This window comes from Chinchilla lanigera, unplaced genomic scaffold (genome assembly GCF_000276665.1).
Source record: "Chinchilla lanigera isolate Chin_1 unplaced genomic scaffold, ChiLan1.0 scaffold00037, whole genome shotgun sequence".
NCBI classification, from domain to species: domain Eukaryota; kingdom Metazoa; phylum Chordata; class Mammalia; order Rodentia; family Chinchillidae; genus Chinchilla; species Chinchilla lanigera.
This window is the reverse complement of record NW_004955438.1, coordinates 16,317,096-16,343,327: the sequence shown is the minus strand read 5'-3', so window position 1 is coordinate 16,343,327 and position 26,232 is coordinate 16,317,096. Positions and strand designations below refer to the sequence as shown.

The 26,232-nt window shown below is 40.6% G+C and overlaps 2 protein-coding genes across 5 annotated transcripts in view; one reads left to right on the top strand and one right to left on the bottom strand.

The window, feature by feature from the left end:
- Serpina10 (serpin peptidase inhibitor, clade A (alpha-1 antiproteinase, antitrypsin), member 10) overlaps nt 1-8,127 on the top strand; it is a 9,893-nt gene extending 1,766 nt beyond the window's left edge. The window contains exons 2-5 of one of the 2 annotated variants that reach the window (XM_013517251.1): nt 1,110-1,876; nt 3,267-3,378; nt 5,649-5,799; nt 7,502-8,127. In XM_013517251.1, coding sequence (XP_013372705.1) covers nt 1,159-1,876; nt 3,267-3,378; nt 5,649-5,799; nt 7,502-7,693 — 1,173 coding nt within the window. In that variant the 5' untranslated portion in view covers nt 1,110-1,158 and the 3' untranslated portion in view covers nt 7,694-8,127. Of the gene's footprint in view, nt 1-1,109; nt 1,877-3,104; nt 3,379-5,648; nt 5,800-7,501 lie in introns of both variants that reach the window. The other variant, XM_013517250.1, reaches the window with a different exon arrangement.
- Nucleotides 8,128-10,785: 2,658 nt separating this feature from the next.
- Ppp4r4 (protein phosphatase 4, regulatory subunit 4) overlaps nt 10,786-26,232 on the bottom strand; it is a gene marked incomplete at its 5' end in the record, with an annotated part of 95,071 nt that continues 79,624 nt past the window's right edge. The window contains 8 exon segments of one of the 3 annotated variants that reach the window (XM_005390366.2): nt 10,786-11,886; nt 14,090-14,237; nt 20,296-20,363; nt 21,759-21,852; nt 22,140-22,226; nt 22,659-22,728; nt 25,660-25,752; nt 25,827-25,868. In XM_005390366.2, coding sequence (XP_005390423.1) covers nt 11,862-11,886; nt 14,090-14,237; nt 20,296-20,363; nt 21,759-21,852; nt 22,140-22,226; nt 22,659-22,728; nt 25,660-25,752; nt 25,827-25,868 — 627 coding nt within the window. In that variant the 3' untranslated portion in view covers nt 10,786-11,861. 3 annotated transcript variants of the gene reach the window in all.

Sequence of the window (26,232 nt, the reverse complement as noted above, 5' to 3'; positions counted from 1 at the left end):
TGAGTTCTGTAGCGCCACTGGCAAAGCAAGGAGCAATGCACTGAGCTGGGGCTGGGTGTGGTTCTGGTCTAGGCCCAGAAGAGAACTCAGCCCCCTGCATCATTGAGAATCACAGGAGCCTCTCCTTCTCCTACCCTTTGCCTTGGGTCCTTACTCAGAGTGAAGTTGTGATGGGAACAACCAGGAGGCCGGCAACATCCCCTCCACCCACTTTCCTGGGTATCCTCCCAGACCAGGCCCTCCTGGGGTCCAGAAGAGAGTGAGCGTAGGGGAGAGGGTCCATCTCCATGGCTTCCCAGCCAGGCTCTGGGATGCAGAGGTGTGGCTGAAACTAGGAATTAGTTTGAACTCAGCAGATGGCACAGTGCAGGAGCCAGGCTAGTGCCTGAGGATGTGGAGACAGCTGGGGGAGGTGACAGTGTTGGGGACAGCTAGCAGTGAGGACGTGGGGTTGGAGAGTCACTCCAGGTGGGAAGCTTGGGCAGCAACGCCAGCAGCTCCCAAGTGATGGCAAAGGAAGGAAGGCAGGCAGACCTGGAGGATTACGCAGGAGAGGTGCAGGGGAGGAGGATTCTCATCAGGACATGAGAGGGGCGGCTCTCTTCTTTTGTTGCCTGATTGTCTCCAGTGGTGTCCAAATCTCCAGGCTGATGTGTCACACACCAAGGTTCTGTGGCCCGGCTGGAGGGGCTGCCTCGTGCCTGAAAGATCAAAGGCGATGCCTAAAGCAGATCAATAAAAGGGTGGGAGCTGCCTGCATTCCCCCAGCGCTGCTCTGACGCCCACGCCTCCCCACGCTCTTCACTGCCTGCTGTCCGCAGAGAGGAGGCTGGCCTGAATGAATAGGAAAAGGAGTCAGAGACCCTGAGCTGCTTGAGGGCCTGGCAGGGATGGGAACCAAAGGAAGTTTGGAGTAAAGGGTTGTCCTCTCCTGGGTGAGAGAATGTGCCTCTCCTGGCCCCAGGTCTCCCTGGTCAAGGCTGAAATCACAAGCCAAAATGACTGTGCCCACGAGAGAGAGGTGAAACCACGTGGTGTGATGTTTGCCTCTGCATGGAAGAGACATTTTATGGGGTATTAAGATAATCTCTGTCCTCTGTCCTGCACAGGAAGCCTTGCTGCTGAAGAGAGGGGTCCTTGGCCTCCACAACTGGTCACATGAGGGTGACACTGGGCCTCCTGCTCTTGGTCCTCCTGGTGGAGCTGCTGGTGCCCAGCTGGGCCCTCAGTCCCCTTTCACCAGAGTATCAGGCAGGGCTGGAGACTCTGGAGCCCAAGGATCCTCGGAATCAGACTTGGGGGGACATGCAGGCTCCCTCTGATGAAGAGGAAGAGGAAAAGGAGGAGGAGGAGGCTTGGCTTAGGACCTGCATGCAGCAGCTCTCCAACGAGACTTCAGACTTTGGGTTCAGCCTGCTGCGAAAGATCTCCATGAGGCATGAAGGCAACGTGGTCTTCTCGCCCCTCGGCTTGGCCTTGACCATGGCGGGCTTGATGCTGGGGGCCAAAGGGCAGACGAGAGCCCAGGTGGAACACAGACTCCGGCTGCAGGCCCTAAGCAGGACGCAGCCCCTGCTCCTGCCCGCCCTCTTCAAGCGGCTCAGAGAGACTCTCGCCAGCAACCTCGAGCTGGGCCTTGCCCAGGGGAGCTTTGCCTTCATCCACAAGGATTTCAAAGTCAACGAGACCTTCCTCAATTTATCCAAGAGGTATTTCGATACAGAGTGCGTGCCTACAAATTTTCACAATGCCTCGCAGGCCAGAGGGCTCATGAATTATTACATTAACAAAGAGACTCAGGGGAAAATACCCAAGCTCTTTGATGGGATTAATCCCGAAACCAAATTAATTCTTGTGGATTACATCTTGTTCAAAGGTACTTGGATCATGTTCTGCTCTCCCAAAGCTGAAGGGTCCTGTCACTGCCTTTCCTTTTCCCTCCTCTGGTCAGCTTGTGGTTGTGTGAAAGGATTTTGTGTAAACATGTTCTCAGAGTTCACAGCTGTTCAGGGTGGTGCCAGATGGTCATCTGAGGCGCCTGCCCTCATAAACCCACTGCCTGGGGTCCTTACAGGTGTCACAATACCTCTCCCCAGTTCCCTTCTGCCCTTGGGAGGAAGCAGCATAGGATAATTCCCCAAAGGAGCATTTTGTTGGAGAGAGTTAGGTTTGCATTTTTGCTCCTTCATTCTTTGCTTTTGCAGCTGGGACAAATGACAGGATCTGTCCTTGGGTTCTTTATCCAGGAAATAGGGACCCTACCACCTGCTACAGTTCTGAGGCTATGTAAGATAATGAGTGTAAAGTGTGCAGCTGTGATTGACACATCCAAGACTGCGCACACACGCACACCATTTGGCCTTCCCAGCTGTCAATGCAGCAGGCAGAGCAGGGACCAATGTCTCCTTCCTAAAGGAGATGAATGTGTAGGTGGGAGAGGTTAGTTTAATAGGGCCACACAATCAGTGGCAGAGGCCAGACACAAACAAGGTCTCCTGGCACCCTGATCCCAGGTACAGCATGTGGGATAGATGCCACTGGGGTAGACAGATGGCACCAGAAAACCCACTTCCAGGACAGGAAGCAGGCTTGCAGTCACCAGGCTACACCCCAGGACAGGCCCTGAAGGAGGGATATGCTGCATCCACCCCCCTGCATTGTGGGACCCTGCTGTCAGAGCCCCACAACGCAGTGGATGGGCCAGAGGCACTGTTGCTTGGTGCGATGTGCGTGCTTATGTGCGGGTGTGCACTGGACAAGGTGACAGCAAGAGGCCCCTCATGCAGACAAGGCCAGGCAGAGGTCTGAAGTGTTCTCTAGACTGGAGCCTCCACCAGGGAGAATGAGGAGTTTTATTTAGGTCTGGAACAAGGAAGGGAGCAGGGGTTGGGAAGAGCCTCTCCTTGCTTCCTGTGTGCTTCCATAGGGCTGGTGGGTGGACCTGGATTTCGCTCTGAGAAAAGCTGATCTTTGGGGAATGTGTTCCACCTGCCTGAGCTATAATCCAAGCGACCTCAATGAGGGAACAGCTTTTGGAGCAGGAATAATGCTCAAGCCAACCCAAGGGGCTGGCTTCTGCATGGGATCTTCTCTTCCTTGTTCAGGGAAGTGGCTGACCCCCTTCGACCCTGCCCTCACCGAAGCTGGCACTTTCCACTTGGACAAGTACAGGGCAGTGAAGGTGCCCATGATGTACAGGGAGGGAGAGTTTGCCTACACCTTTGATAGCAATTTTCGTTGTCACGTTCTTCAACTACCCTACCGAGGAAATGCCACCATGCTGGTGGTGCTCATGGAGAAAACGGGAGACCACCTCGACCTGGAAGACTACCTGACCACAGACCTGGTGGAAACATGGCTCAGGAACATGAAACCCAGGTATGACTGCCCCGCTTTGTGCCCAAGCTTGCAAAGGCTCCCCCGACCTCACCCAGCGCACTGTGGCCCAATGCCCATCTCCCAAGGAAGCACTCAGCTGCCCAAAGGCGGGGCCGGCATTTGCTGTTTTCTACTCCCCTGGCACCTGCCATGTGCCTGGCTCTTTCATTCATTCATTCATTCATTCATTCATTCACTCAGTGAGTACTCATGCCATGTCTCTCCTGCCATGATACCTACACATGCTGGGTGCATCTGTGAGCTAAACTGTGAAGTCCCTGTCCTCCTAGAATTCACAGAGTAAGAAGAGAAGCTGACAGTAACCCGGAAAGAGACAGAGTATCAGCAGGGTACAGGCAAGCCAGGGGCAGCCTCACTAGCAAGGTGACAGTAAGCAAACGTCTGAACCATGTGGATATCTCTGCAGATAGGAGTGTTGCAGGCAGAAGTAGGAATGTTCTGGGATGGAGTGTGCCTGGGAGTCTGAGGGACAGCACGGTGGCCAGGGAGGCTGCAGTGTGTGATGAATCAGAAAGGAGCAGGGGCCCAGGCACCCAGAACTCCCCTCTCAAGCCCCAGAAAAGGCCTGAGCTTTGCCCAAGTGAGATGAAAAGCCACAGAAGGGTTCCACGCACAGGGTTCCATGCTCCGACTAAAGGATCACTCAAGTTCCTGGGTCAAGAAAAGACATGAGAGGACAAGGAGGCCATTACTGCAATACAGTCATGCAGGAGGCTACTCTGGAATCCAGATGGGCATGCTGCAGCTGTGACTATAATGGTGGCAGTGGAGGTAGGATCCTGAATTACGAGGAAGTGAGAGTTGGCAGAATCTTAATGGGTCGGGGAGAGAGAGAGAGATACAGGGCAAGATGCACACACAGAGAGATAGAGACAGAGACAAAGCCACTTGTCAGAGGTGATTGCGCAGCTTTTGGCCTTAGCATTTGAAGAATAGATATATCATTCACTAGAACAGGGACGAATGGGGGAATCGTCTGGGGGGAAATTCAAGAGTTCAGTCTGAACATTTAGATTGAAATAGCTATCAGACATCCAAATGGAAATGGCAAAAAAGGCAGTTGGGTCTGGAGACCAGGGGGAGCCCCTGCTGGGGACATAAATCTGAGGTGGGATCGCAGATTGCCTGGGGAGCGGCTCTGCACAGGAGTGGGAAGCACGGAGTGGGCGCTCACGGTTCTCTAAGAAATCAGCCCACCTGCCGGAGTACACAGAAGACAGCTGGGACCAGAATCCATGGCTGTGTGGCCTGAATCCTGCCAGCCTGAATTTAGCGCCAAGTTGGGTCTGGCTAAGGGTGTCTGCTGTCAATTTTACCTTTTTTATTCCTCTCTCATTTTTCTCAAAATCTTTAGCACCTAGTAAAGAATTCAAACATACAAAGCCCCCAAGAAGTGTTAGCTGTATGAATTTATAAATTAATCTTCAGGACATGTGATGCCCTCCATTATATTCTGGGCTGACAGCCTGACTCAACTATGTGACAGAGAGAAAATGGAGAGCGATGCCCGGAGGAAGCAGGAATTCATCTTCATTAAGGTCCTGGACACATCAGAGACAGTTCTGGGTGCTCAGCATATATCATTCTTCTGAACCACCCTGTGAAGCCAGTGTTGGTATTTTGGGCCACATTTCATAGAAGAAGAAATTAGGATTTCTTTTAAGGTTTAGTGTTGATCACTTTTCATGGTTTTTATTTTTGAGCCACCAGATCCCTCCTTCCAATCATATTTTCAAAGGCAGCCTCCAATGCAGAAGATAATTACTCCGGGTGGCAGAGCGTGTGTTCAGTGTTCCCTTTGCTCCTGTCACCGTCCATACCTAGACCTCTAGGCTTCTCCTGGGACACTAGGGCTCTGAGGGACCTCTGGGCTGGGAACAGCCACCCTGCAGGGGTCTGCAAAATGCAAGACGCAGCTACTGGGTTAGTCCATGTTGCTCTGAAAACAAGAGAAATGGACATGAAGTACAGCATGTGTGACTGAACAGAATGCCAGGCATCACTGAGAAATAAGACTGGCTCACGGGAGCAGGCAGTAATACTTGATAAGCCAGAAGTGCTTGCTCTGAGATAGACGATTACAAAAGAAAGGTGTGAGAGAGGCACAGTCAACTGAGGGAGACTTGTTAAAACAGCCTTGGAAATGATCTTGGAGGAAGGAAAAAAGGAAAAAAAAAAATGTGTCCTTTTCAGTGTTCGTCAGCAGTGGCTTTCTCTACATTGCATTAGTATCTTTGTCTGTACCACAGGAAAGTGGAGGTTTTCTTTCCCAAGTTCAAGCTGGACCAGAAGTATGAGATGCACGAAGTGCTCAAGCAGATGGGAGTCAGGAGAATCTTCTCGCCCTTGGCCGACCTCAGTGGACTATCAGCGACTTCAAAAAATCTGCAGGTGTCCAAGGCAAGTCAGGTCTTCTCCAGTGCCCGCTCCTAAGCGGGAAGTGCCACCATCTAATTTTAATAAAATGCCTAGAGAAATAGATTTAAATTTCAAAGACTTGCCACAGCACTCAAATTGGGAGTTTTAAATATCTCAAATCATATTATGAAAACACCTTTTCAACTGACTACTCTTCAGTAGAGCTTTTCTGCAGTGCTCAAGGAGAAATCTATTGTGGCATTGGAGTGATTTACAGCCTCATTATCATCTATGTTATACTGCAAAAACTCATGAAAGAAATCCCTGAAACGCATGTGGCCTAACCTCCTACCTCTGGGGGACTCCCCAGTTACCCTTGGGGACTCATACTCTGGTTTCTCTCTCTCCTTCTCTCTCCCTCCCCGTCTCTTCCTCCCTCCCTCCCTCCCCAAAGGGAACTTCTACCCTTTGAGAAACAGCCCCATTCACAAATACTTAATTTAAAACAAAAACCTTGACCTGGAACTTCTCCCCAACTCGTGCTTTTTGGTCCCTTTTGGTCTATCTCAAAAACTCCTAAGAACAAGTTTAGTCCGCTTCCCCAGCGAGCTCCCCCAGCTCATCAGTGTTTCCTTCCCCTGAAAAAGGAAGTGCTCTTGGTTCAGAGGGCCGCACCTGCTCCACAGCAGCTCGGCACTGCAGGAACTGGTTGGCTCTCCTGGCCTGTGTTTGCCCCTCTCCCATCCCCACAGCCAAGCAAATGGTCCACCACACCGCCACAGGGCAGCCACATTTCACTACACCCTTCCACGGCCGCGAGAGATGGTGGGTATTTTCCCATGCAGCTGGAATTTTCAATTCCAAGACATTCAAAGTGATGTTCACTTAAACAGGACCCAGAAGGCTAACCACGGCCTGCTGCCAGGCCTTCCCATCGCAGGGAAGGCAAGATAAACAATCCTGCAGACCAGCTCTGAGTCTCCGCTGTGAACAGGAGGAAAGCTGAAGAAATGTGCTGCGGTTTTACAAAGCATCACCATGAGCTTGAGATTATAAACCATTAACTATTCCCCCTCTATTTGCTCTGAGGGGTAAATTTCTAATCCCAGGAAATAAGAATATTCCCAGGTGTTACTGTGGTGATGTTTTCACGATCTCCTCTTAGAATAATCATAAAGGTACATCATTCACGTGACAGTAGGTTCTAGCGCACAAGGGCCCCCAAGCAGGCAAGCGGCCTGAGTACTGTCAACCAGGGTTCAGGAAAACGTCAGGAGCCCTCTGGCTTGCTCTAGCCAATGCCTCAGAGCAGCGCCAGGTGCTGGAGCACTTCCCCCCAAGAGTAACCACGTCCTGTCCCCACCCTGCCTGCCAAAATAAAGGTCAAAGGACTCGGGCAACCTAGGAAGCTCAAAACACCAGCTCAGCTTAAAAGATTAGTAGCACAATATACATGTTCAGTAAATACTAGACGCTTGATGCATAAATGTCCCTGCCAGAGATTTCCTGTCATCCGAGCCCTGGATGTATTGCACATACTCTACATTTCACATGGGGTCCTAAAGTCTCGGAGGTGGTTTTAGATTCTAAGGCATTTCGTGTAGCAACCATAACTCCTCACACAAATGGGCCCTGTACCACTAAACCCCAGGAGCAGGGCCAGATGGGTAGCCTTTCGAGGGCTCAATTAATTTCTCAATCCCTACTGCCACACAAATGGACTTCCAATTCTTCCCTTTCCTAGGTTTTGCAACAATCAGTGATCGAAGTTGATGAGAAAGGAACAGAGGCAGTGACAGGAACCCTGTCAGAAATTATTGCTTACTTCATGCCTCCCACTGTCAAAGTGGACCGGCCATTTCATTTCATGATCTACGAGGAAACCTCCAAGATGCTCCTGTTTCTGGGCAGGGTGGTGGACCCGACCCGCCTGTGACTCATGACAAGCACGAGTACTCAGCGACAGCAGGTGCTGAAGTGGAGGCATCTGAACCCACCCAGGACATCTACTGGGTGGTCGAGGAAAGGCACCTCCTTCTGTCCTCAGCTGCCGTGGGCTGTTCTCAAATTAAGACACATATTAAACTGACACACGTGTAAAGGAGATGGTTGTGCACTCTGTCTGGCATTTAAGCCTGGTCCTAAGAGCCGTGGAGAATTGCTGGAAGACTAGCTGGGTGGAGCATCTCTCCTCTCGCTGTAGCCCACATACCTGGGCCTGACAGACACTAGGTTGGAACCCAATTCCACAGTGAAGCCTTTGAGGGGAGGACATGTGGCCTCTTGAGTCACACCTCTCTGATGTAAAGTAAGCATTTCACTTGATCTGTTACAGAATATCTCTTGCTGACTAAAATTAGGAGAAAACTACCATAATCAGTGTCTGGCTCAGTGACGTCTGTTTGAGTCTGTGGTGCATCCAGTCCCTTGGCAAAGGTATACAAAGGAGAAAATAAGGGACCCAGAAACTGGACCACATGGTGACTTTTGAAGGCACTAGACACACACACACACACACACACACACACACGCACGTGGGCGCACAGTTTGTGTATATATAAATTTTTAGTATATATACATTTATACTATTTATATATAACTTCATTGATGTCAGGATGAATATATTCCGGACTATTCACCTACCAGTGCAAACTATGTGTCTTGATTTCTGCTAGAAATAAAACATCTTCATGGGCCCTTAAAAGCATGGGACCTCAGCCCAGTGATGGCGAACCTATGGCACGTGTGCCACAGCGGGCACGCAGAGCCCTCTCCTTTGCACGGGAGCCAGTTCGCCCCAGCAGCCTAGCATCAGAAAAGTTTGTTTTCTAAACTAAAACCTCAGTATTCAGGTTTAATTACAGTGTTGAGACTTTGCGATCAGTAAGTGGGTTTTGGGTTGCAGTCTGAGCACTTGGTCTCTAAAAGTCTTGCCGTCACTGCCTTAGGCACTGTGCCTAGCTTACCTGATAGATAAGTCAAACCTATCCCCCAGTGGAAAGACGACCAAGGTCATGCAGGGTGGCCATGGTGCACCGAGGTCTGAGCTCTGCGTCTAACGCCCAAGCCCTGCTCACTCTTCCTTCCCTCCCCAGAACATCTGGCAGGATCCTGATACATACAGTGTGTACTTCAGAGTTACCCACCGCAGTTAAACGGAACGTAAGCATGGACTCTACCCTAAGGGGAAAAGAAGGATAGCAAATACCCTTGGGGCTTTTGCAGTCATTTTCTCACAAAGCAAGATACAACTTTAGGATGGTCAAGTCAGAGAATCCTGAGTAGAGCTAACAAATCTTGAAATGTCAGCTACATGAACAAAATGCATAATTGGATTCTATCTGTTGCTAACTCATGCTTAAATATACCTAAAACTAACTCATTATCTTCATGGCTAACACCAAAGTAATGAGAATCGGTGGTAATATTAAGAGGCAGTCTAAAGACTGACTTCACCATCCCCACATCTGGGCACTAACTCATTCCTGTAGTCTGTCCAAGAGTACTGAGATCTTTTAACAGGCAGGAAATTCTAAGGCCCAGGGAGAGAAACAAAGGAAGAGGGGCTAACTTAAACTGGCATTCCCATATGATGTATATCCGGTTAATCAGGTTTGTTTGTGGAAAAATGTAGAGAGAAGAATAAAAGAGGGTTCAGGCAATGTTCTCATTTTTAATAGATACAATCTAGAAGAGAAAATCTACGAGAAAATCTTCCTTACTCCCAAGTCCCTGTTCCTGAGGTTACCCAGCAAGGGCTGTTTGTACCATTGAAAGCTCTAAAAGGTTTCCCATCACTGGTCTACAAGAACACAATGCTCTGGAACGAACACAGTCAAACCTGGTCATGGAAATGTCAGTTCTCAGCCTCAGACGGAGGAGAAGCCTCCCTCGCCTGCACCTAAAGAACCTACACAAGGGGTTGTTAAACGGAACTCTCCTAAGAGTACCAGTCTTGTTTCTGGTGTAAATGAGGGTAGTCCTAACTGTCACCATTTTTAATTCCATTTATATCTGTCCTTGGAAGTATCATTTTAATAAACATTTCAAAAATTTTAAAGGTCATCATATTTATGAAAAAAAAAAAAAAAAAAACCATCCAAAAGTAATCTGATTAACCATTGAACTGAGAATTTAAAGCCTAGCTGTAAGAATGCAATCAATTTCTCTAAATTTCTTTACTTTACTAGTAGTGTTTTTCCTGTCACACAACTTTCCCTTTCTCATATACATAAGAAAACAAAAGCTTATAAATGCTCTGGTAAATGCTTTAACAATTAAGTTGAAATTCTCCATTTTATTTAAAATAAGAGTCACGGCCAGGTGTGGTGGTGCACACCTGTAATGCCAGCACTCAGGAGGCTGAGGCAGGAGGAAAGTTGCAAGTTTGAGACGAGCCTGGGCTACAAAGTGAGCTCAAGGCCGGCCTGAATTGCATAGGGAGACCCTATCTCAAAAAGGTAGATAGATACATAGATGATAGATAGATAGATAGATAGATAGATAGATAGATAGATAGATAGATAGATAAAGTAAGAGTCAATGCTGACTATGGAACAATGGATGGGCTTTGCTGTCCCACTGCACACCACGAATTCTCCAGCTCACAATGCAGTCAATCCCATATTGCTGAGGCTGGTAGAAGATAACAGCAACAAAAATTGCTAAAAGAAATCCACAAAGACTGTTCTGAATTTCTTTAACCGCAACTGTCAAATTTCTCCTACCTATTGGATTTTCAACTACTGCTCAAGTGAGTAGCTGAATAATTCTATTTACCTGACTGTCCTCTCATTAAGGATGTTACAAATCACTGCACACACACCACCAAGACAAGGCCAGGTGGAAAGAAAAGGGGAAAACAGGTGCCATGAGAAAGTCTTACACTGAGTAACTGTTCTGAGTAATTTACAGCTGAGATCACTGTGCTTCTTTTTATTCACTTTTTAAGACTAAACTCTCTTGTTTTTTAATTAAAGAATTAAATTTTCAGGAAAGTATTTAAAACTTTTCTCACAAACACAGGTATCTCATTAACCTATGTTTTATTTTGAGTAAATTCATTATCCATTTCACATTATAAAAAGTAACCACACACGCATATGCATTCACAAATTAGATCATCTTTATCATACATCAATATATTAAAAAAGCAAATATTTTCTAATATCAATATAGTTATATGTTGATTGCATTTTGAAATAGAGAAGCTGACAATAGCTTCATACAGTATATCTTAAGAACTGACATTTTAAAATTAAGAACTGTATATGTTCCACAGGCAAATTTTGATGGAAATATTAGCATTAGTACAAATAAATGCTGTTGACACAGCTGAAGCATGATAGCTTGGAATAACAGCTGATTCAAACTAGACTCATCATTTTAAATTAAATATAGACAAATACATTCTAAAAAGTAAACAAAGTATTTATAAAAGAAATTCTCCTAGGAAACAAAGGAAATCATCGATCTATTATTTTTAAGGTATTTGTAGCTCAAAGTTATCAGAAATCTTTGCAGGATTTTATTTGCCAAATCTAAATTTGGGAATGTCCATGTAGGATACAGTGTCCCTTCACAGGACTTATAAAATTGCAGACAGGGCTTGGGTTTGACTTTTCTGCTTGGTGTGGAGAGCTACGTGGTCTCTTCTTTACCTCCCAAGCCCTTGTTCCTGTGGTTACCCAGCAAAGGCAATTTCATCCCTCTGGGACTGTCATACGATTGCTAAACACAAAAACTCTAGAAAAATGAAACTGTTCACTTCCTGCACAAATGAAGGCAGTCTTGTCTGTTTTTTGAAGTCGTAGTTAAAGCACACATCTGAAGTTCTTTTCATTACAATGCACTGTAACATTGGAATTCTGTAACCACATTATTATGCAAGAAATATATACTATACCTCTTAGGGAATTTAACTTCAAATATGGTTAAGTTTAACATAAGCTGTCATTATGTCTTTTTCCATTCATTAAAACAAACAAAAACATAAAAAAAAAAAAAAGAAAGAAAGAAAGAAGCTCCAGCCACTGCTTCCAACTTGTCCATCAATCATATTTGTCCTGATGTCTTTGCTTTGGTCTCCTTCAACAGCAGTTGATTTAAGGGTTGGATTTTCTGGATTTTCTGAGGGAAGCGGGGAAGGGTAGAGTGAGAAAAGAAGATATGGGTAATTTTATCCATATAATGCTCACAAAAAAATGAAGACATATAGATAAGCTATTTGGAATAAACCTAATATGAGAAGTCTATGAGAAAAAAGTACACATTGAAGACTACAAAGAATTACCTTTAACTATTAAAAAAACGTGTACACCTAACATATCACACAATTTATTTCATATTTTCCTACACTGTAAACGCTGTATAAACATAATGGAGGTAATACAAGCCTAAATATATCCATTGCATGGCCTTAGAAGATGTAAGAGTGTACCCCTGCCCTTTCTTTAAGACACAGCTTTTTCTAATTACCAGAAGTGTCATTCTGTAAAATTGGGGAGTGAATTACATATAATTGCTTTAGAAGTAAAAACTGAAATAATATTTTCTGAAATCACTTCATAAGCTTCCTTTAAATAAAAATGACATTTTCATTTGAGTAAGGCATGGCTCTGAATTGCAGACAATGCTTCACATACAAACAAAGCAAAACAAAGCAAAAATCCAACTCAAGTGTCAGTCAGCACCCAACTCAGCTGCGCTTTGAGCTTCTGGAGCCTGATGACTTAGCAGGCAGCAGGCCCTGCCCAGCCCATGCAGGAGGGAAGCACTGCAGACATTGCTTTTTGTAACTAGCACTTACATAGAGAACATTCAGTCTATACAAGGGAAGAACATGCTCAACAAGGAAAGAATGAATGAAGAAATCCGAATAAACGAACTCATGCCTGACTATATTAGGCTTCGGTAGTTTTTTTTAAAAACTGCCTGTAACATGCAGTGGAGTAAGTGAAGAGAATTCATGTGCTGTGGCTGCATCGCTCCTCCACGGGAGGGGTCAGGGCAGCCCTCTGAGCACTGGCAGGTCTCGGGTGGAGAGGAGGGATCTCAGGACACAGGAGCAAAAGGCCCCTTGGAAGACCATGAGTCAACCCTGCACTTCACAGATCAGGCAGGGAGGCTGAGCAAGACAGGACTGTGCTCCACACTTAGCTGCTTGGGGCAGGGGCAGGCATGCAGCTCCATCTGGGCTCTGCAGAATGTCAGACCACCCCACTTCTCTGCTCATGGCTTCTGGATGGAACCTCCACAGTGTAATCACTAGGGCATTCACTATCCAGGGCAACAGCATCCTCTGTAGCAAAGGGATCCCATGTTAACACTACTCATCTGTAGTATCGATATTACTTTTTCCTATATTACTTCTTTGTAGTATATACACCTGCTCTTTCCTTGAGCCCCACTAAATGAATTTATTTTTAATTTTGAAGGAAGTTAGGTACATACATCTATACTTGTATATATCTAACAGTCATTACAATTTAGAATGAGTTATAATATATAGTTCCACTCCTAATACAGCCTCCTGAGTCTCTGCATAAAAAGATGTAGCTGAGAAACTTTACTGGGAAATATTTCTGAATTTAATGAGATGTATTTGGAAGGAAATCTGAATCTTGTTTAAGTTCTGTTCTAATCAGAAGGCTCAGGTGTTCTGTGTGAAAGAACAAACCTGTAACTGCAGGTTGAGCATCCTGACTGAATTGTTTAGACCTTGGTAAGGGCTCTTCACTGGCTTTCATGAAACTACCCTCTTAAATGTTTAAAAGAAAAAAGACTTTGGTGATTAAAACAATATCAAATTGCATATAAAAAGGAACCATGGAGGATAGGAAGACAGAACCTAACTTCAAGGCACAGGACAGTCTACTGTACTGTGTCCGGTAGTAGTACTGTGTCCAGTTTTCTGAGCCCACAGTTCTGGGTTCTGTGCTGCAGTAATCTTTCTTAAGTAGCATCTGCTGTACCCCTCTTTCTGAATATGCAGCAATGAGATACTATAGCTAGGTGTTCAAAGGGCTGTAACTATCCCAGTGTCTTCCAAAAGAAAAGAAGTGCAAACATCCCATAGGAAAACAAAACCTCAAGAAATTAGCTGAGTCCATTTAAATGCTTTTTTGTTGATTCCCGAAGGTTACAGTAATTTGCCATAGATATATAAATCATCTGATGTATACCATCTAGCCTAACAACATCTCATGTGATAAAATTCCCTTTGGCTCACTGGAGACATATTCTATTCCTTGGAAAGTATGTACACAGGAAGGAAAGTCCACTTAGGAAAAATAAGACAAACACTCCGTATGGTTACCACTCAGTGACTCACAAGGTGGCCTTCCGAGGTTGTGTGTCTTTACTTCCACTGTTCTTTGGGTCGGCTGTGCTAACTGTCCCACGGGAGGTACTGGGTAAAGGCGGGTTGGAGGAAAAGGAGGCTGGAGCGCTACTGGCACTCCGAGTCCGGAATGAGTCATCTGAAAGGAACAGACATACAGAGAATACTGGGAAAGATGTTAAGAAGAAAAGCCGAATTTCTTCACTTTTTAAATAAATTTTATGAAGGCATAATTACATATAATAATGGCAGAAGTTAAGGTTTGGGCGTACATATACCCCCATGAAACCATGGCCAAAATGAAGATGCAAAAATACCCATCGCTACCCGTACTACCTCATGTCCACTGCAATCCCTCTCTCTTCTCCCACCTTCTGCCTCTCAGAACTGATTTGCCCCCAGTCACTGTAGATTAGCTTGCATTTCCTACAATTTTACATAAATAAAAGCCTAGAATATTTATTTTGTCTGGCTTCTTTCATATGATCAGTATAATTCCTTTAAGATCCATCCATGTTGGACATATCAGTACTTTATCCCTTTTTATTTCTGATGGATATTGTTTACCCATAACGTTAACTTGTATTTTTTCCAGTTTTTGACTGTTTTAAACAGGCTGCTATGAACTTCCCTGTACAAGTCTGTTTTTTTTTTTTTTTTTTGGTTTTTCTCCGGTACCAGGAACCGAACTCACGACCTTGCGCTTGCCACGCAGGCGCTTTTGCCGCTGAGCTAAATCCCCAGCCCCCCCTGTACAAGTCTGTATGGGATATGTTTCAATTCCCTTCAGTAAAAGCCTAGGCATAGGAGTGCTGGATCAAAGGCTAAGTGTGTACTTGTCTTCAGAAGATCCTGCCAAAGCACTCTTTCCTCCTTCCCCGCCTTTCTTCCTGTCTTTTGCATTTCCAGAAGCATCCTGGAGAGTGCGTCTCATCATATGCTTGACACTGGAAGCCTTTTCAATTTTAGGCATTCTCGCAGGTGTAAAGTGGTATCTCTTAATGTACAGTTTCTTCTCATTGCTCCCAATTTGTATTTTGCTAATGATTGCTGATGTTAAGAATTTTTCAGTTACAAACTCTATGTAACACATATATCTTCTTTTGTGCTCATAGAGTTTTTTCTCATTTTAAAATTAGTTGCCTAATTAGTTTTAACAAGTTCTTTGTATATTCTGAGTACGAGTCCCTTATCAGGTACCTGTATAATGAATATTTTCTCCAAATCCACACCCCAAGTCTAGTTTTTATTGCTCTATTTCAAAGCTTCAAATTTTAAATTTTGATGAAGTCTTCTATGTTAATATTTTCCTGCTTTAGTGAGGAGAAATCTGTCTATTCCAAAGACACAAAGAGTTTCTTCTATATGCTCTTTAGAAATTTTACAGTTTTAGTTTTTATGCTTAGGTTTTACATTTTGAATTAATTTTGTGCGTAATACAAGAATTGAGTTTCAGCTTTTTGGGCTTTGTGCTTCCAGTATTGTCCTGGTACCATATTAAACCAGTGAGTGGTTTCCAGCACTGTTTCAGACTCCTTTTTAAAAGCAGTTGTAGGATCACAGCAGAATTGAGAGGAAGGTAGAGTGCCTATATACCCCGTTCTCACTCATACACAGCCTCTTCATAATCGACATCTCCCCAAAGTGGTACATTTATTGCAGTTGATGAGCCTGCATTAACGCATCATGATCACCCTAAAGTTCACAGTTGACATTAGGGTCACTCTTGGTGTTTTACGTTTTGAGTTGGAACAAATATATAATGACACGTGTCCCTTATTATGTAGCAATATAAAAGGGTATTTCACCATCCCCACCTACTCACCCCACCTCTCTTCAATCCCTGCCAAGCACTGATTCTGTTACTGGCTCTATGACTTTAGCTTTTCAAGAATGTTTTATAACTGGGTAACACATACGTAGCCTTTTCAGACTGGCATCTTTAATTTTTTAACATGGATTTAAGGTTCCTCTATGTCTTTTCATGGCCTGCGAGCGCATTTCTTTTAGCACGGAATCCACTGTCTGGATTTACTGCAGTTTATACATCCATTTATTGAAGAACATCTTGTCTGCTTCCAAGTTTTGGCAGTTATAAATAAAGTGACTAAAATTCCATGTGCCAATTTTTATGTGGACGTAAGTTTTCAACTACTGCGGGTAAATACCAAAGAAGATAATCAGTAGACCATATAGTAAGAATATGTTTACTTTTTAAACAGTCTACTGCGTATCTTCCAAAGTAGCTTCCCATAGGCAATGATGAGAGTTCCGGTTACTCCACATTCTCATTAGCATTGTTGTTGTCAGGGTTTTGGGTTTTGGTCATTCTAATAGGTGGGCAGTGGTATCTCAATTATTTTAACTTGCAGTTATGCCGTGACATATATGAAGTTGAATATCTTCTTCACATGTTCACTTGCCATCCATGTATGTTCTTTGATGAGGTATCTGTTCAGGTCTTTGGCCATTTTTAAATCATTTTTAGCCTTTAAGTTCTAAAAGCTTTGTATATTTTGAATAACAATCCTTCACCAGATACGTATTTTGTAAATATTTTCTTCTAGAACACGGCTTCTCTTCTCATTCTCTTGATAGTGCCTTTGATAGAGCAGTTTTCATTTTAAGAAGTTTAACTTATCAGTTTTTTCATGGATTGTGCCTTTGATGTGATATCTAAAAAAATTATGGCTATATTCAAGGCCACCTAGGTTTTTTTCCTGTTATATTGTAGGAATTTTGTGTTTGCATTTTACCTTTAGGTTTGTGATTCCTTTTGAATATATATATATATAATCTCCAGTTGTTTCAGCATCATTTGTTAAAAAGACTCTCCTCCACTTTCCTGCACTGCTGTATTGATATAGGTCTATTTCTAGGTTTCCTATTCTGTTCCATTGATGCATTTGGCTATTCCACCCTTTTTGACTGCTAGAGTTTTATAGGAAATCTTGAAGTCAGGTAGTGTGAAATTTGTGTCTTTGTTCTTATTCAGTATTGTGTGAGCAATTCTGAGTCTTCTTTCTCTCCATATAAAGTCGGTAATCTGTTTATTGATATTCATAAAACAATTTGTTGTGAATTTGATGGGGATTATATTGAATATGTAGATCAATTCAAGAAGAATCAATGCCTTGACAATAATAAGTTTTCCTAACCATAAACACGGAATACCTATTTGTTTAGTCCTTCTTTGACTTCTTTCATCAGTTTTGTAGTTTTCTTCATATAGATCTTTACATATTTTATTAGGTCTATGCATGAGTATTTCATTTTGGAGTTAATATAGAATTGTTTAAGTTTCAAATTTCATTTGTTCATTGCTGTAATATAAGAAAGCAATTGATTTTTTTCTATATTATACTTGTATATTGCAACCCTGCTATAATCACTTATTAATTCAAGGAACATTTTGGCCAATTCTTTTGATGTTCTACATAGATATTCCTGTCATTTGTGAACAAGGTAGTTTTATTGCTTCCTTCCAAATTATTATACCTTGCAACTCCATTTTCAGTTTCCTCTATAACGAACAGCTTATATTAATTAGTGTACTATACTTGTTACACATAATGAGCTGATAGTGATACATTATTAAATAAAATCCATATCACTTTTATTTTATCTAACTACTGCCTTTCCCAGCTGAAGATTGCACCCAAGATAGCACATCCAATTTATTTGTCTGGTCTCCTTAAGTTCTCCTTGGGCGCCACAGATTTTCCTAGTTTGTGACGACCTTTATGGTTTTGAGGGGTACTGGCCAAATATTTTATAAGATGCTCTTTATTGGGTTTTGTCTAACGTTTTCTCTAAGATTATAATGGGCTCTAGATTGGGAAAAGATAGAAAATAAAGCACCCATTTAAATCACATCATATCAAGGGTACCTATAATGATATATCTGATCATATTTTATGTACCTTATTTTACTGCTTTATGATAGATCATTAGAAATGTGATTTTTTTTGTTTTACTCAAAGTGTACTTTTAAAACTAAGACTCCCAATAACCTTTATCAAACTGCTTTCCAAAAGAATTCCACTGATTTTGATACCCACTAACAATGGATTTGGCTATTTGTTTCCCTAAATCCTATTTTCCCCAGTCTGTTGTGCCCACATAACTTTGGATGGAAAGCTATAAAAGATAACAGGCAAAAAGTCTTCACACAATCTAACAGTGGGTTCATGGTAATTGCAAAGTATCCAATCCATCATTCTAAGCTACAACGTTGACCTGCTTTTCAGTTCTATCTAACATTACTCCCTTAAATATGCTCCCCACTCTAGCCACACTGGTCACTTGTTGCTCCCTGAAGATACCAACGCTCAGTTTGTGCTATGACTGGTTCTCTAAATGGATGCTGTTCATAGCCATCTCTGTCTGTCAAGATCCTAGCACACCTTATGGGTTTCCTTAAATGACACTGACATTTTGAAACCCACAACTAAGTAAAACGTCTTTTCTATGTGAAGACATAATGTTTGTTAAAAGACATTTGCTTCCATTTTGTATTTATTAGTAAGACGTATAATTATACAGTAACTTTTTCCTCACTCTCCATTTCATTAAGTAATACCTAACAATAAGTAACAAGTACACTTTTCTAACCAAAAAGCTTAGGATACATCTCATGAACTTACATGTACCCCCAAAAGAAAACATGGAGTCCTTAAGATATTTTTAAATATTTTAATAAAAGATTAACCATTAAATAATTTTATTTAAGACAGTGGATGTAAGTCTTAGGATTTGTAGACTATATCTCTGTCTTTATTCTCAAGGGCATTTAAGAACTAGCTAAGTAAAAACTAAAGAAATTAATGTATATAATTTTATAAAAATAGTTCTGCAACAATATCCTTAATGACTTAGATAGAAATTTTTCTTGACAGGAATTGTTACAAACTCATGAATAAATATGCTCAATTACAGCTTGGTCAAGGAATATCCAGCAGGACACGTGGGAACCTTCCTGGTTTGAAGAGTTCTTCATGGACATTATAATCATTTGAACTATTAACTCCAATATTTAGTTGTAGATTACTCACTGTGAATTCCTCCACCCTTAAAAATTATTGGAAAAACTTTTTGGCCAGCTTGTTGAGATAATCCATATGTAACTCATATATATTTATAATTTTAAAGATACTCCATATTGAAAAAAAACTTTTCAAACCCTGAATATTAGTGCTTCCTCAAGAATTCATTACTTTGCTGTGATAAAAGTAACCAACATAATCCTAACATTACATACAGTGGTAACTTAGTTCAGCTTTCTGTCATTATCAAAGCAGTATGATAATGGTCTACTCTGCAGAACCACATAATAAGGACGCCTATGCTTTCACTTTAGAAAGCTTTTCTATGCTAGCAAATGAAAATGCTGGTTAGAAAACAATGAGACTAAAAAGAGCATAGTGAGAGGTAAGAGGAGTACAGAACACTCAAAATGTAACCTAGAAAAAGGAAACATGGTAAAACTTTTTAAAATTTCAGACCTTTGGGCAGATTCACTATTATTTACATTTAAAGATGACATTAGATCAGTATTAGTTCAGCCAATATTTACAAGGCAGAAAATTTAAAATATACATTTGGTCACTAGTAATTTTTAGCAATATATTTTAGTTTATGTATAGCGTAATTTTAACTTCTATGACATAAACCAGAGGTCAGCAAACTATAGCCTCGGGTTGCAAATTCTGTCTGCTGCCTGTAAAATGAAGTTTTTCTGGAGCACAACAATGTTTATTCATTATCCATCATCTGTAGGTGTTTTTATGCTACAACAGAGACTGAAGTATTTATAGTCTGTCCCTTCATAGAAGCTTGCTGACCCCTGGAACAAACTTTGAAAGACCTAGTATGGCAAATGCTTAGCTATAGATTATTCACCGTGAATTCCTACATCCTTAAAAATTATTGGAAAAACTTTTGGCCAGCTTGAACAGGTCCTATCATGTTGTTCCTTTTCCTGTTTTAAAAGTATGAAGCTCAATTTTGATACAATGAAAACAAAGGGCATAGTCTAGTAAATTCTTCATTGCTAGGGAAAGGTTTAATTTTTTTGGATTTGATAAAAATAGAAATCTAGAAAAAAAACCACATTGCTAGAAATAAAGAAATGCCACTTAAAGAAAATAGTATCTTATTAATTTTAGCAAGTTTTTCAAGTTTAGAGTGCTACTTACCATTTAGTGAAAGCACAGAATTCTTTGTTAACCCTGAGAGAGAAGATGTATATCCTGCTGTAGTTTTACTGGAAAAGAACATGATTTCATTTAAAATACAAGAACATGCTTCTTTCGATCTCAGTTCTCTAACAGTTGGGCTGTTTTAATCTTTTTAAAATGTTTTTTCTCTGCTTTAATTTCACTTGTCTTTTTACATCCCATGCCTCAAAACACTTTGTGTATAAATTCTAAGCATTTTTTAAGCTTTTGTTTTATCAGAACTATAGTTTTTCTTTTGATGCTCAGCCAAGACAGGTAAAATGGGTAAAACTTTCCTGGAAATAGCTAGTTATAATCCCTCTTATCCATCCTGAGATCACTGAATTGTCTAGAAGATACAGATAATTCCCCAAAATACAGCTGAAAATCTGAAATTAGCTATAATAAAAGTAAAGTTTTTTCTGTAACATATCACTTGAGAGACAAACGAGTGCTTACAAAGACATTCATTTTCTTAAAAGGACTTTGCTTGTCGGCTGATATGCAGCGGGGAAGTACTACATGTGTACAGCACATCTAATAAGTCACGGTCATTTAATTTATGCTGCTACTCTTCTAACCCAAATCATTTTTAATTTTGTCTCCTGAACTAAAAAATGGAAACCAGACTTTTATCTATTGTCAGTACTCCGTCGTGACCACTTTACCATATGAAATTTTACTCATCTCTTCTTTTTAATTTTATGAAAATAATTTCATAACAAAATAATAAGAGATAGCAAGTAAATACAGTGTTTATCATAATCTTCAAAGTAGTTACTCAGAATACAAAACATAGACCAAAAAAGGCTCTCTTACAAATTAGAAACCAACAGATAAAAGCATAAAACTTCCTTTTCAATAAACAGAGAGAAACTAGTAATATAAATTAAACAAATTAGCATATATATTAAAATATTTTTGAAACCACAGAATAGGTCATTTGTGAATTATCTGAACCTTTCCCTACTTCCTATTTATGTATTATCTCTTTTGCTCTTCGTGTACATGTGTGTGTGTGTGTGTGTGTGTGTGTGTGTGTGTGTGTGGAGAGAAAGAGAGAGAGAGAGGGAGAGAGAGAAAGAGATTCTCCTATGGTCGATTTTTAGGCAGAAACAATATTAAGAACAAATGAATGTCCATGCCAGCTAGCAAAGGGACCTTCCATACATGTTTACAAGTTCATGCAATGCACAGCAGAGCACCAACTCCCTCATAAATGGTACATGGATTCCATAGTGCTCTTGCCCTGATACCTAATTTTATGCAAACTGATGGACTTTACTATTTTTAAACACATAATAATCTTTACATATAAAAGCAGGCAGATTATTGGCCTACTAAAATTCAAGATTAATTCTAATTTTTACAATGTAACTATTTCACCTAAGTATATGTGACTATAAAATTTACAAAGTTAAAAAGTAGCCAGCAGGTCATACCTAGCACATTTCTCTAAGTTGCCATATTTTGCATGAAAAGCTTGATTATTAAAAGATTGGCTTCGAATCAATTTGGACTTCTTGATTTCTTTGCCTAGAGGAATAAGCAGAAAAAAGGAAAATGCAATTGTTCATTTCATCCCCAGCTACCCAACCCCCACTATTTTCAGAAAAACACAGATGACAGAGATTCTTCACGAGTTTGAGCTCACTGAAACACATCCTACCCATGCTACCCACTAAGCACTACTGAAACAACTAACAGTAAAAGGCTTGAGATGCATTAGAATAACATGTCTAATGGAATGCATTTTCCTGGAATTAATTTTTTAAAAGAAAATCATGATTGTGAAAGAGACTTAAAAAGAAGTTATTTCTTACTTGTTGATGGGCTGCTAGAAGAGGCTCCAGGAACAGAAATGGGGAGGCTCTTGGGCAGACTTTGCGTCGGTGCCTTTGTATCTCTGCCTAAAATAAACTCTGTTTTAAGTTGTATAATTTCCTCTGAGTCTTTACCAATCTCCATAAATATAAAACACAGAAAATGTGAATCATTATCCCTGGTTAAGCTGCATCTTTTCCAAATAGTCTCCTTTTTATATCGTTCCATATGCCAGTCACTGCCATTCAGTAATCAATTTCACAATCCTACAGCTGTTCTCAAACTTAAAGCTTTCCTTCTGAAGCATCTGCACCTCCACACTGATTCCTGACATTTACTCATGTATTCCTAACATCTGTACCACATTAAGCAACCAATTTTCAAAAGCAACTTCTGAAAAATAGAAGGAAGTGAAGTGATTTTCCCTACCAAATTAAAACTTAGCAGAGTTTATCAAAATGTCAAAATGCAACAGTACTTCGGTAACTGAGTGGTGAAGACACAAGAAAATCACTTACGTTTCTTCTCAAAGATTTTATCACTTGAGGGCCTTCCATCATTCTGTTGCTTCTCCTTCTCTAACTGCTCCTGTTATGAAAGCCACATTATGTTAATGATACAGTTTAAATACACTTAGGAAGTTGCTTTGATGAAAACTTATTGTATACAATAGCAATTCATATATATAGGTCATAAAAGCTCTTAAAAGTCTTTTTCTCCCTTATTTGTGTCTGATGAATTCAAGGTTCTGTCAAACTTGTGCCTTTTTAACATCTATAAGATTTTTTCCCAACTCAATCACTCTGAAATCCTTATAATAAATTTCTATTTCCTAGAAGATATTTAGTGGTTCTCATCAGCAAAATATTTGTTGCTACTGGTTATTTCAATTTCTAATTGGTGAATGGCAAAGTTGTATTTTTCTTTAAAAAAACCTGAGAAAAAAGGCAATAGTCTATTGGATATGTTTAAATACTTTATTAAAGTATAACATACATAAATAAATCACACAATTTACAAAAGAATTCCATCAAACAAATTAAAGAAGAAATATACAAAATGTCAGAAAATAGAGGAGGTGGGAACACAAACCATCTAATACAAAATTGACCTCCTCAAAGCTGACTAATGAAAATTATAAATTGATTTCACTATGAATATAGTTTTTTGGTGTTTTTTTTTTTGTTGGTTTTTTTTTTGAGATAGGGTCTCACTATGTAGTTCAGGCTGGCTTTGAGCTCACTTTGTAACCCTGGCTGGCCTCGAACTCAGAAAAATTGTCCTGCCTCAGCCTCCCGAGTGCTGGGATTAGAGGCACGCACCACCACGTCTGGCATATGAATATAGATTAAAAATTCCTTAACAAAAACATTAGTCAATAATTCAACAATAGGAAAAAGGGATAATATATGATCACCAAGTTGATTTGTATACCAAATACAATTTTGGTTTACTATCTGACAAGATTAGGTAGTAAAAATTCACTATATTAACAGAATAAAAGAGAAAAACAAATTTCATTTCTAGAAATGGAGAAAAGATATTTGATAAAATCCAACAACCATTGATAAAAATTCTCAGTAAACCAGGCGCAGGAGGAAACTTCCTCAATCTGATGAGACATCTACATGAAACTACTGCTACTTTCACACCTAATGATAAGAGATTACACTGCTTCCCGCTAATACTAGTGAAAAGAGAGAGATGCCTACTTATACCAGCTTTATTCAGTGAGAGGTCTTCAGCACTGGAGGTGCGAGATCTTAAAATAAGAGAGCCAAAGGAGGGAGGGAGAGAAGGAGGGAAGAAATATTCAATAGGAAGAAGTAATCTTTCTATATTTAAAGAAGATATACTGAAAAGCCTAATGAATCTAAAAAATTGAAATTTAGCAAGTGTATAAAATACAAGATTAATATACAAAATCTATACTACTTTTCTTATAACCTACTAGTAAAAATTGAAAAACTTTTAAAATGTTCAGAATACATAAAGAACTTGTTTATCTCACTTAATAATAAGCCATCTACTTTAAATTCTGAAAATAGACTTCATCAAAAAAGATAGGATAGGTCAATAAACAAGTGAAAAGATGATCAGTATCTTTAGGCATCAGGCATGTGCAATTTAAAACCATAATGAGATACCACTACATAGCACTATTATGCCTACAACTGAAACAGAACTATATCAAGCCTTATTGAGTATACGGGGGATAACTACAGCTCTCCACCAGAGCCATGGAAATATAAAATGGTACAGCCATGTTGGAAAAAAGGTTTTGTTTATTTCAAGATAGGCATATTCTATCATGTGTCTGGTCATTCTATCCTTAGTATTTACCCAAAAGAAGTGAAAACATATGTCCACCCAAAGACTTTTTTACTAATGTTCAAAGTGGTTTTATTTGTAATATTCCAAAACTAGAAGTAACTCAAATGTTCACTAAGAGGTGATAAGATAAGCAAATTGCACTACATACATAATATGAAATATTACTCCAAATAAAGAGGAACGACTTACTGATACAATCAAGAGTATGACTGAATCTCAAAATTATTATAGTGATGGAAAGAAGCATGATCAAAATAGCACAATTCATAACACTAAATCTTGGAAGCAACCTATATGTCCATCAATAGACGAATGGCTAAAGAAGATGTGCTACTTGCATACAATGGAGTATTGCTCCGCCATAAAGAAACATAAACTTGATTCATTTGGAGGAAAATGGGTGGACCTTGAGATCATAACGTCACGTGAAATAAATCAGACACACAAATTTAAGTATCACATGGTTCCTCGTGTATAAGAAACCCAACACAAAGAGTAAAACGAAAGATATCAGGAAGTAGAGAGGGGGAGTGGGGGGAGAGGGGATGCCAAAGGGATTAAGATGTATTTCATACATGTACCGACTCCACACAAGGAATGTAAGCATTATGTACAGTCAAGATGGACTAATAAAAAATAAAAATTTCAAAAGACTACCTACAATTCAATTTACATAAACTCTAGAAAATGCAACTGATCTATAGTGATATAAACTAGCTCAGCAGATGATGGGGACTGAAATAGAAGAAGATATGGATTACCACGGAGAATAGGAAACTTTTAGGACAATGGACATATTTTGTATGTTGACTGTATCACCTATACACTTTATTATTTGGTGACAGGGTCTCACTAGGTAGCCCAGGGCGGTCTCGAGCTCACAGCAGTCCTCCTGCCTCTGCCTCCCAAGTACTGTACCACACCTGGCTACATCTATACACTTTAAATACATGCAATTAATTGTATTGCAATTTTATTTCAGTAGTTTTTAAAAAGATGTTCTCAAATATAATTTTTCTTCTTGTTCACAGAAGAATAGATTTCCGAAAACCACAACTCTTCTTTAGTTACTTAAGAACAAAAAAGTAATGTGAAATTGAAAGAAATTATCTTTTAAACTGAATAACAAAGCACAGTTAAAATTGACCAGAAGTGTACGTGTGTGTGCATATAAAAACAGCATACCATTTCCAAAAAAAGCAGTTCTTCTCTTTCTTTCTCTTGATCCAACAAATCTTTTTCATAAAACTTTTTCTGAAACTGAAGTTTAAAATGACACTGTCAAACATGAGAAATGATTGTCCACTGATTTTTAAATATTCCTTTCAGTAGAAGGTACAGCAGGTACTTACAGCGTCCATAGACATTTCCATTCTGTCCAATTCCAACACAGTCTAGAAAGAAAGTTCACAAAATTATTGGACAGCAAGTCAATCCAGTCAACCATTTCTTAGATACTCCCTTTCCCACAGATGTTCAAAGAGATTTCTGTATTGTGTGAACATTGTTAGGAAATTTTAAAGTTTTACCCCATTGTACACTGCATTTATAGCAAACTTCTAAATATTAATGTCAGGATCCATTGTAACTTTTAGAAGTTTTTAACCTTCAGAAGAGCAAGTCTATAGGCATATTTTAAATACCAAATTCATGGCTGGGTATGGTAGTGCACACCGGTAATCCCAGCACTCGAGAGGCTGAGACAGGAGAATTACTGTGAGTTTGAGGCCAGCTTGGGCTACAAAGTGAGTTCAAGGC